Below are 12,283 nucleotides of genomic sequence, written 5' to 3' on the forward strand. Positions count from 1 at the left end.
GACACCGATCCCGAAGTTAAGACAACACAAGGGTGAAATGGGAGAAGTTTGGAACCACCAAGACTCTTCCTAGAGCTGGCCACCTGGCCAAACTGAGCATTCAGGGGAAGAAGGGCCTTGGTCAGGGAGGTGACCAAAAACCCGATGGTCCCTCTGACGGAGCTCTAGAGTTCCTCTGTGTAGATGAGAGAATCTTCCAGAAGGACAACCATCTCTGTAGCACTCCACCAATCAGGCCTTTATGGTAGAGTGGCCAGACAGAAGCCACTCCTCGGTAAAAGGCATATCACAGTCCGTTTGGAGTTTGCCAAAAGGCACCTAAAGGAGTCTCAGACCATGAGAAACAAGACTCTCTGGTCTGATGAAAACAAGAATGAATTCTTTGGCCTAAATGCCAAGCATCACTTCTGGAGGAAACCTGGCACCTTCCCCACGGTGAAGCATGGTGGTGGCAGCATCATGCTGTGGGGATGTTTTTCAGCAGCAGGGACTGGGAGACTAGTCAGGTTTGAGGCAAAGATGAATGGAGCAAAGTACAGATAGATCCTTGATGAAAACCTGACCTAGAGCACTCAGGACCTCAGACTGAGGTGAAGGTTCAACTTCCAACAGGACAACGACCCTAAGCACACAGCCAAGACAATGCAGGAGTGGCTTCGGGACAAGTCTCTGAATGTCCTTGAGTGGCCCAGCCAGAGCCCAGACTTGAACCCGATCGAACATCTCTGGAGAGACCTGAAAATAGCTGTGCAGCAACGCTCCCCATCCAACCTGACAGAGCTTGAGAAGATCTGCATAGAAGAATGGGAGAAACTCCCCAGATACAGGTGTGCCAAAGAAGACCAAGAAGACAGTGAATGTCCCTGAGTGGCTGAGTTACAGTTTTGAATTAAATCTACTCAAAAATTGATGGGAAGAGCTGAAAATGGTTGTAGAAGAATTTTGAAAAGAATAATGGGTAAATGATGCACAATCCAGGTGTGGAAAGCTCTTAGAGACTTACCCAGAAAGACACCCAGATGTAATCGCTGCCAAAGATGCTTCTACAAAGTATTGACTTAGGGGTGTGAATACTTATGTATATAAGATACTGTATTTCTGTATTACATTTTCAATAAATGTGCAAAGAAAAAAAAGAACACATGTTTTCACTTTGTCATTATAAGCTATTGTACGTAGATAGTGAGGAAAAATATACAGTTAATCCATTTTGAATTCAGGCTGTAAAACAACAAATTGTGGAATAACTCAAGGGGTATGAATACTTTAAGTGTCTGTAAATTGCCAAATGAAGTAACAGGGTTGACTGTAACAGGGTTGACTAGCAGAGTTGATGATTTCTTCTTAAATCAGCCATAAATCCCCTTGTGACACGAGGAATGGAAGCTTGTTGTGTGCAACAGGGAGAGGCAATTGAATGCAAGCTTCACAAAAATACATTTTCTTTAAAAATAAATTCAAGCCTTTCTATCTATGGGTAACAGTGGTGTTAATACTTGACCCACTCAGTTTTCCACCACAAAACACCAGAAAATTGTCAAAAAAGAGTAGAACCAGCTCACCTGCCTTTACACTATGATTTGATTATTAGATGTTCAATGTTTCTGAAAATAATATTTTTAAAGGAATAGTTTCACCATATTAAAAGGAGAGTTCAGTTCACGTAACAGGGTTGACATTAAAATTAGGGAAAGGCGTGAATGAATCCTATATCACATAAATAAATAACTTTGTCAATGCAAAAACATAAATGGGGCTTTACAACGATGGAAAAACTTGGAGAAATGTTGCGTTTAAGTGGGTTCAAATATTTCTAAAAGTGACACAATGTTGATGGAGGCACATGTCAAAATGCTGAGTTTTTGACACTTTAGCAAGCTTTTTTTCCACATAAAAAATCTGATGTATTGAATTCTCCATGTGGTCTATATTAAAGGGCATTTCATTTAATATAATAGGCTTTTAAAATTCAATATTGGTGCATAATTTCTACTTAAAATATCAAAACGAATGGGGCCTCCCGAGTGGCACAGCAGTCTAAGGCCCTGCATCGCAGTGCTAGAGGTGTCACTACAGACCCGGGTTCAATCCCAGGCTGTGTCACAACCGGCCGTGATCGGGAGTCCCATAGGGTGGCGCTCAATTGGCCCAGCATCGTCCGGGTTAGGGGAGGGTTTGGCCGGGGGGCTTTACTTGGCGCATCATGCTCTAGTGACTCCTTGTGGGGGATCAGGCGCCTGCAGGCTGACTTCGTCGTCAGTTGAACGGTGTTTCCTCCGACACATTGGTGCGGCTGGCTTCTGGGTAAAGTGAGCAGGTCGTAAGAAGGGCGGTTCGGCAGGTCATGTTTTGGAGGATGCATGACTCGACCTTCACCTCCCGAGCCCGTTGCAGCGATGAGACAAGATTGAAATTGGGAAGAAAAAGGGGTAATATACACACAAAAAATATAGATCTATCAAATGGATGCAAAAGGCATTCTTTTCGTGGAAAGACCCCATTATTTGCTAGGGGATTTTGAGAAGCAGCTTGTTATTGAGACTGAAGCATCTCTGTCTGATCTTCACCAACAGTTGAATTAGAGGGGAATAAGACAAGGTTCCCTCAGGATTAACATTTTCCCAGCATCTAGCCATGTTCAAAATGTTCAAAACTTTGTGGTCCCATGGAAAATGATTCAGACTCGGGAACACGGAGAGACAACGCCAGGAGCATATGCTCTCCTCAATAACAACAAACTGTTATGGGCGCCAGGAGAGACGCACCTTGCTTTATACACACCTTAATGGGGGCAACGTTTGTGTCTAGTGGCATGTTGCATTGCTCTTACATCTGTCATTTTTACACGCCGTAAATGAATGAGCTCAAAGAGCACCTGTTAATGTACGGGACACTGGAAATAAATGTTGTCGCTGTTCTAAATCATAACAATGTTGATATTGGTTTTAACAATGAATTCCCAACATATAAAGCTGAAGTATATGGGCTATATTAGGTATACAAGCTCACCGTTATAACAAGCTAACATCTCTGCAGCACACACACATTAAAAACATTAAAATAACCTTGGACAAACCTGCTACGTTGACAATGACTCATCATAACGCCTGATGGATGAACAACAAACACAACCTGGACCAGACCTGTGACTTATCATCCCATGGTTTGGATGACATCAACCCCGTCATCCATCCCTCAGATCAGAAGATGACACCTCTCATCGTTCCCCCGTCAACATCGCCCTATCAAATTTACCCAACCCCGTGCCCCCTCGTCAGAGAGTCAGGACGGGTCTAAATACTCAGTGCTGAGAGGAGATTTGTAGCTCCTTCCCTGACCTTACCCCCACCACAATGGCCACCCTCTAATTAGGCAATGCATCTGAACTTCATTAACAGCTATGAGATAATGAATCACTGGCTCGTCTCTGTGTTAATTCGCTGCAACCAAGCAGCTAATGGATGTCAGAGCTGACTGATCACACTGATTGTGGTGATTTCTAATTGCAACAAAACAATTTAAAAGCAGCAGGATTATTTATGTTGTCGCCTACAACGTGAAAAGAGGGATGCGAGGAGATGCGTGGGGAGGAGAGGAAAGGAAACGGGATTGAGTTTCTAGTTTGGTTCAGATGAAACAGAAGAGATTATGGTCAGAAGAAGGAAGAGCGAGGTGCGGCACTGTGAAGATTGTGCCTCCACATTGCACGGCCCCCTGGGAAATCCTGCCGAGCTGTGCTGATGATCTGACACGGCTGCTCATATCCTTTTGATGCACAAACACAAAAACTTTTGTCTCTCTCTGCCTGGGTCTCTCTGGGTAAGTGGAAAGGATGCCTCCATCTACCAAAGTCAGATTGGAGTGTAAATTACTAAATCACAATTGGCAATTAAACAATGAGCAATCGTAACCTAGAATGACAATGCCTGTAATTACACATTAAATCCAAAGAACAAAGTGGGTTTCAAACATTTTGAGCTACAAATAATTGTGTGTGAGTATTTGGTCTGTTCCTGTGTGTGTGTGTGTGTGTGTGTGTGTGTGTGTGTGTGTGTGTGTGTGTGTGTGTGTGTGTGTGTGTGTGTGTGTGTGTGTGTGTGTGTGTGTGTGTGTGTGTGTGTGGCATTTTGTTTTCTAAAATTATTCATGCAGCCACCACCATTGCTTTAGAATTTATTTATGAAATGTGTAATATTCACATTCTGCACATCTACGTGTGTCCCCCTTCACCCCCAGTAACTTCTAACTGGGAAGCTTTACTTCAGCTGTTTCTTATGCTAATAGCACCAACCCCTTCCCATCTCCCCCTTCTGTTTGTTTATTTTGCTGAGCATGCACTGGATAGCCCCGGGCGAGAGGGAGAGGTAAGGAGACGGAGAGGAGAGGGAGAGCGGATGGACTTCAGTCAATGGCAGGAGGACAGGCACGCGGGCCGGCAGGAGGTCAGGCACGCGGGCCGGCAGGAGGTCAGGCACGCGGGCCGGCAGGAGGTCAGGCACGCGGGCCGGCAGGAGGACAGGCACGCGGGCCGGCAGGAGGACAGGCACAGGCGAGCAGGCGGTGGGATATGGGGGATATGAGGAATTGTAGTCTGTGTGGCTACAGTTTACCTTTGGGCTGGCCAGCGGGCCAGTGGTCTCTGCCTCCTGAGAGGCCTCGGCCTCAGTGGCCAGGATGTGGGCTTTGATGGCGTCCAGAGTCCGCAGCATCCAGCTGTGCTGGCGGCGGATCTGCCTCTGGAGTTGCTGCCACTGGTGTACGACCATCTGGAGCATGTCCCTCAGGCCTGGAATGATAGACAATAGAGAGAGAGAGAGAGAGAGAGAGAGAGAGAGAGAGAGAGAGAGAGAGAGAGAGAGAGAGAGAGAGAGCGAGAAAGAGTCTGTGGATTAGCCACTACCTTTGAACTTACTTTCATTCTGACCCACCCATCCTCCTATAATCATTCATTCACTGATGTACTGGTATTTATCATTTTATTATGCTAAACTCTTTTATCCTTTATCATTATCATCATTATTTTTTATTATTATTATATACCTTGTTTATTAGTCTTTTAAATGTGAGTGAGGTAATTGCTCTTTATTTGATATGATCATGAATTCTTCAGTGGCCCACTTTCCTCTCTTTAACCTGTACACAGATGCCTATGTGATCTACCATATAGTATGCCAACTAATGTACAGTATATGAACACACCAGTATGTGTACTGCATGTGATGAGTAGCTGGTTTAGAGTTAAACCCCTCCCACAACACACTGCGTCCATCTGCAGAACCATCACAGTGTTACTCCAGCCCTGTCTGTCTCTCTACCAGCAGGACACTGTCCCAGCAGCCATGATTCAACCAAATCCTGTTTGAACAAAGTGATCAAATCAAGATGAATGAGCCAAGGCAGAATGTGACCCTGTAATGCACGCACGCACACACACTATCTATCGAGTGACTGGCTGCTCAACAATGTCACACACAGCTCATACCTGTGGAATGATCATGAGTGATCTGCAGAGTTGCTAGGAAACCAGGTATTAGTGTCTGCAGTGCAGGAAGTAAGGGGAGAGATTTGCTGGCTGGTTGACTGGCTGGCTGGATGGATGCTTTAGGTGAATAATCGGCCCAGCAGAGGGGAGAACGTCTGGAAGATGGCCTCTAACTCAGGCCCTGCTGTTTCTAATTCCACCTATCTTCATAAACACAGCGCCTCCCTCAATCGCTCCCTCTCTTTTTCTATCGCTCTTACTCCCTCGTCATGACCCTGGCCGTGACCCCACAAAATATGAAAAAAAAAACACATTTCCAATTCACACGTGTATTATAGAAACTTGTACATATGTGAAGTAGGACAAATCGAATATAAGCGGCCACAAAATTATTATTATTATTATATACAGCGCCTCCCTCCCTCACTTTTTCTCTCTCCTACTCGCTCGCTTCAAATACACAGTGCTGCACTCCCTCTCCTCTTTCCACCTCTCTGGCTCTCCTCTCCATCTTTTCTCGACCCAGTCACAAGCACCAATCACTCCCAGCCTGTCCGAACTCACTCACACAATCCACTGCAGATAGAATGCCATTGTTAATGTATGTTGAAAAACGCTGTTTCTTTCCCTCCTTCCCCTTGCTTGAGAAGCGGTTACTTTAAGATGTATACATTCTGAAGGTCAGTATGTTAATATAAACATTAATAATAAATGAGAGGGTTGTGAGCAGTGAGAGCTGTACCGTGGGAGAGGATGATTTCCAGCAGCTGCCTGCCTTCCTCCACTACACAGTCTTTCAGGGAGCAGTGACTGTCCACGTTCAACTTGAAACTCTACAACACAGACACAAAACATATTAACACAGTCTTTCAGGGAGCAGTGACTGTCCACGTTCAACTTGAAACTCTACAACACAGACACAAAACATATTAACAGTCTTTCAGGGAGCAGTGACTGTCCACGTTCAACTTGAAACTCTACAACACAGACACAAAACATATTAACAGTCTTTCAGGGAGCAGTGACTGTCCACGTTCAACTTGAAACTCTACAACACAGACACAAAACATATTGGCACAGTCTTTCAGGGAGCAGTGACTGTCCACGTTCAACTTGAAACTCTACAACACAGACACAAAACATATTAACAGTCTTTCAGGGAGCAGTGACTGTCCACGTTCAACTTGAAACTCTACAACACAGACACAAAACATATTAACACAGTCTTTCAGGGAGCAGTGACTGTCCACGTTCAACTTGAAACTCTACAACACAGACACAAAACATATTAACACAGTCTTTCAGGGAGCAGTGACTGTCCACGTTCAACTTGAAACTCTACAACACAGACACAAAACATATTAACAGTCTTTCAGGGAGCAGTGACTGTCCACGTTCAACTTGAAACTCTACAACACAGACACAAAACATATTAACAGTCTTTCAGGGAGCAGTGACTGTCCACGTTCAACTTGAAGCTCTGGGAAAATAAATAAACATAAATATGGGTTGTATTTACAATGGTGTTTGTTCTTCACTGGTTGCCCTTTTCTTGTGGCAACAGGTCACAAATATGGCTGCTGTGATGGCACACTGTGGTATTTCACCCAATAGATATGGGAGTTTATCAAAATTGGATTTGTATTTTTTTCTAAATCTTTGTGGGTCTGTGTAATCTGAGGGATGTGTCTCTAATATGGCCATACATTTGGTTAGGAAGTGAAGCTCAGTTTCCACCTAATTTTGTGGGCAGTGTGCAAGTAGCCTGTCTTCTCGATAGCCAGGTCGGCCTACGTCGACCTTACTCAATAGCAAGGCTATGCTCGCTGACTCCGTACATAGTCAAAGCTTTCCTTCATATTGGTTCTGTCACAGTGGTCAGGTATTCTGCCACTGTGTACTCTCTGTTTAGGGCAAAATAGCATTCTAGTTTGCTCTATTTTTTGTTGATTCTTTCCAGTGTGTCAAGTAATGATCTTTTTATTTTCTTATGATTGGGTTGGGTCTCTCTCTCTCTGAACATCACACCAAAAAAAAGTCTCAGTCCCCACATCATACAAACATCTGACACAACCTCCAAGCACCCTTCATAATTCCTCAAGCTGTGCTATACTCTACTTATTACATCGAATCACATTACATCCCTCTCCTCTTCCCTCTACAGTATCTTTACCATCTATCCTGAAATATTGGGACAGAAAAGATCTGTATCTGTAAAAACAATCCAACATACAGAACACACAGAAATACAACATACAGAACACACAGAAATACAACATACAGAACACACAGAAATACAACATATGCTACTGAGTTGTTTTATTTAAAGGGATGATTCACACACCCTCTAGAATCCCCCAGTCCCCCTCTCCCTCCATCCTCCTCTCCCAACAGACCATCCCTCCATCCCTTAAAGGTGTCACGCCCTGACCATAGAGAGCCCTTGGATTCTCTATAGTTGTGTAGGTCAGGGTGTGACTAGGGGGGTGTTCTAGAATGTGTATTTCTATGTTGGGGTTTTTGTATGGTTCCCAATTAGAGGCAGCTGGTAATCGTTGCCTCTAATTGGGGATCATATGTAGGAAGCCCTGTCTCCCACCTGCTTTGTGGGATATTGTTTGTGTTAGTGTGTTTGGGCACTACGACTTCACGTTCTTTGTAAGTGTTGTAAGTTTTGTTTCTAGTTTCACTTTGTATTAAAAAGATGTGGAACTCAATGCACGCTGCGCCTTGGTCCGCTCATTTTGAAGAACGTGACAAAAGGGATCTATCATCCATCCATCCCCTAACTCGTCAACATGTGTGTAATATTCCCCCAAGCCCCCATATTACTATGATGTCTCTATTCCACTCTTGTTATTCTCTTGAAAAATTCCCCAAACATTCCTTTTTCTACCCCCTCCCCGTTTTTTCTCTCTCCCCCATCCCGTCTTTCTGTGGTTGCAGAGCCAAGTGCTGTCGTGGTGCTAAGTGTAATCAAAGTGGAGAAAGAGAGATGGAGAGAGGGAGAGAAGAGAGAGAGATGGAGAGATATATACACTGCTCAAAAAAATAAAGGGAACACTTAAACAACACAATGTAACTCCAAGTCAATCACACTTCTGTGAAATCAAACTGTCCACTTAGGAAGCAACACTGATTGACAATAAATTTCACATGCTGTTGTGCAAATGGAATAGACAAAAGGTGGAAATTATAGGCAATTAGCAAGACACCCCCAATAAAGGAGTGATTCTGCAGGTGGTGACCACAGACCACTTCTCAGTTCCGATGCTTCCTGGCTGATGTTTTGGTCACTTTTGAATGCTGGCGGTGCTTTCACTCTAGTGGTAGCATGAGACGGAGTCTACAACCCACACAAGTGGCTCAGGTAGTGCAGCTCATCCAGGATGGCACATCAATGCGAGCTGTGGCAAGAAGGTTTGCTGTGTCTGTCAGCGTAGTGTCCAGAGCATGGAGGCGCTACCAGGAGACAGGCCAGTACATCAGGAGACGTGGAGGAGGCCGTAGGAGGGCAACAACCCAGCAACAGGACCGCTACCTCCGCCTTTGTGCAAGGAGGAGCACTGCCAGAGCCCTGCAAAATGACCTCCAGCAGGCCACAAATGTGCATGTGTCTGCTCAAACGGTCAGAAACAGACTCCATGAGGGTGGTATGAGGGCCCGATGTCCACAGGTGGGGGTTGTGCTTACAGCCCAACACCGTGCAGGACGTTTGGCATTTGCCAGAGAACACCAAGATTGGCAAATTCGCCACTGGCGCCCTGTGCTCTTCACAGATGAAAGCAGGTTCACACTGAGCACATGAGCACATGTGACAGACGTGACAGAGTCTGGAGACGCCGTGGAGAACGTTCTGCTGCCTGCAACTTCCTCCAGCATGACCGGTTTGGCGGTGGGTCAGTCATGGTGTGGGGTGACATTTCTTTGTGGGGCTGCACAGCCCTCCATGTGCTCGCCAGAGGTAGCCTGACTACCATTAGGTACAGAGATGAGATCCTCAGAGCCCTTGTGAGACCATATGCTGACACATGCACATTTGTGGCCTGCTGGAGGTCATTTTGCAGGGCTCTGGCAGTGCTCCTCCTTGCACAAAGGCGGAGGTAGCGGTCCTGTTGCTGGGTTGTGGCCCTCCTACGGCCTCCTCCACGTCTCCTGATGTACTGGCCTGTCTCCTGGTAGCGCCTCCATGCTCTGGACACTACGCTGACAGACACAGCAAACCTTCTTGCCACAGCTCGCATTGATGTGCCATCCTGGATGAACTGCACTACCTGAGCCACTTGTGTGGGTTGTAGACTCCGTCTCATGCTACCACTTGAGTGAGAGCACCGCCAGCCTTCAAAAGTGACCAAAACATCAGCCAGGAAGCATAGGAACTGAGAAGTGGTCTGTGGTCACCACCTGCAGAATCACTCCTTTATTGGGGGTGTCTTGCTAATTGCCTATCATTTCCACCTTTTGTCTATTCCATTTGCACAACAGCATGTGAAATTTATTGTCAACCAGTGTTGCTTCCTACGTGGACAGTTTGATTTCACAGAAGTGTGATTGACTTGGAGTTACATTGTGTTGTTTAAGTGTTCCCTTTATTTTTTTTTAGCAGTGTGTATATATAGTACCAGTCAAAAGTTTGGACACACCTACTACTCATTCCAGGGTTTTTCTTTGTTTTGACTATTTTCTACATTGTAGAATAATAGTGACGACGTCAAAACTATGAAATAACATATATGGAATCATGTAGTAACCAACCATAAAAAAGTGTTAAACAAATCAAAGTATATTTTAGATTTGAGATTCTTCAAAGTATCTCTAAACCAGCTTCATGAGGTAATCACCTGGAACTCATTTCAATTAACAGGTGTACCTTGTTAAAAGTTAAATTGTGGAATTTTCTTCTTAATGAGTTTGAGCCTATCAGTTTTGTGACAAAGTAGGGGTGGTATACAGAATATAGCACTATTTGGTAAAAGACCAAGTCCATATTATGGCAAGAACAGCTCAAATAAGTAAAGAGAAATGACAGTCCATCATTACTTTAAAACATGAACGTCAGTCAATATGGGACATTTCAAGAACTTTGAAAGTTTCTTCAAGTGCATTCGCAAAAACCATCGAGCGCTATGATGAAACTGGCTCTCATGAGGACTGCCACAGGAAAGGAAGACCCAGAGTTACCTCTGCTGCAGAGGATAAGTTCATTAGCGTTACCAGCCTCAGAATGCAGCCCAAATAAATGTTAAAGTAACAGACACATCTCAACAACTGTTCAGAGGAGACTGCGTGTATCAGGCCTTCAATTCGAATGGTCGAATTGCTGCAAGGAAACCACTATTAAAGCACACCAATAAGAAGAAGAGACTTGATTGGGCCAAGAAACATGAGCAATGGACATTATACCGGTGTAAATATGTCCTTAAGCACGCAGCCAAGACAACACAGGAGTGGCTTTGGGATATGTCTCTGAATGTCCTTGAGTGGCCCAGCCAGAGCCCAGACTTGAACCCGATCTCTGGAGAGACCTGAAAATAGTTGTGCAGCGACGCTCCCCATCTAACCTGACAGAGCTTGAGAGGATCTGCAGAGAAGAATGGGAGAAACTCCCCAAATACAGGTGTGCCAAGCTTGTAGCGTCCTACCCAAGAAGACGTGAGGCTGTAATCTCTGCCAAAGGTGCTTCAACAAAGTGCTGAGTAAAGGGTATAATACTTATGTAAATGTGATATCATTTATTTTTATTATTTTTTTACATTTGCAAACATTTCTGAAAACCTGTTTTGGCTTTGCCATTATGGGGTATGGGGTATTTTGTGTAGATTGACGAAGGAAAAGTCAAGGGGTCTGAATACTTGCCTGAATGCACTGTATATATACTGTATATATATAAAAAAAAGAGTGAGTGAACTGGGACCTGGAGGAGGAGGATGGGATATGCTGTTGAAGATGTTATGAGTGGTTGGGGGGTGGAGGGTGAATAAAGAGGGGGGGCTGAGGAATCCCAGGGGAGTGATGCAGTGAGGTGCTTGGAGTCATCTTCACCTTATATTGTCATCTCCTTAGATCTCGGGCCGGCCTGTTGCTGGCGATTAGGGCCCGGTCTGATCTGACCAGCGTGCTGAAGGTGTGCCGCGACAACACAGCATTGGCTAAATGCTTCTGACGAGAGAGCAAGTAGAGGAGAACTGAACGAGGACCGGCTTTACTTCACTGGGCAGAATGGATGAAGGGGAATGGGACGCCTAGCTCACTAAGTAACTAGAAGATGCCTTCGGTGACTCACTCTAAAGCTGATCCAGGAACAGCAGAGCAGCCAAAATTGAGTTGTTCACACTCATAGCAAGGCTCCGTCTGAAATGGTACCCTATCCGCTATATAGTGCACTACTTTTGAAAGTAAGCCTATCCCAAACCATTCAGAGTTAATGGCTAACCTTAAGATTTTGGACTTATTGCCTAAACTTAACCCTAACCTTAATCTGGAGTTAATTGCTATACTTAACCCTAACCTTAAAAATCTGGAGTTAATGGCTAAACTTAACCCTAACCTTAAAAATCTGGAGTTAATGGCTAAACTTAACCCTAACTTTAAAAATCTGGAGTTAATGGCTAAACTTAACCCTAACTTTAAAAATCTGGAGTTAATGGCTAAATTTAACCCTAACCTTAAAAATCTGGAGTTAATGCCTAAACTTAACCCTAACCTTAATCTGGAGTTAATGGCTAAACTTAACCCTAACCTTAAAAATCTGGATTTAATGGCTAAACTTAACCCTAACATTAAAAATCTGGAGTTAATGGC

At 44.5% G+C, this 12,283-nt stretch overlaps 1 protein-coding gene across 1 annotated transcript in view; it reads right to left on the reverse strand.

Moving 5' to 3' along the window:
- The window catches only part of LOC129812495 (A-kinase anchor protein 6-like), a 242,923-nt gene that overhangs the window by 202,781 nt on the left and 27,859 nt on the right, over positions 1-12,283 (reverse strand). The window contains exons 5-6 of the mRNA XM_055864113.1: positions 6,225-6,315; positions 4,611-4,786 (exon numbers count right to left, since the gene is read on the reverse strand). Of these exons, the coding sequence (XP_055720088.1) occupies positions 4,611-4,786; positions 6,225-6,315 (267 nt within the window). The remainder of the gene's footprint in view (positions 1-4,610; positions 4,787-6,224; positions 6,316-12,283) is intronic.

The sequence above is a fragment of the Salvelinus fontinalis genome, chromosome 16 (assembly GCF_029448725.1).
Source record: "Salvelinus fontinalis isolate EN_2023a chromosome 16, ASM2944872v1, whole genome shotgun sequence".
Classification (NCBI taxonomy): Eukaryota; Metazoa; Chordata; class Actinopteri; order Salmoniformes; family Salmonidae; genus Salvelinus; species Salvelinus fontinalis.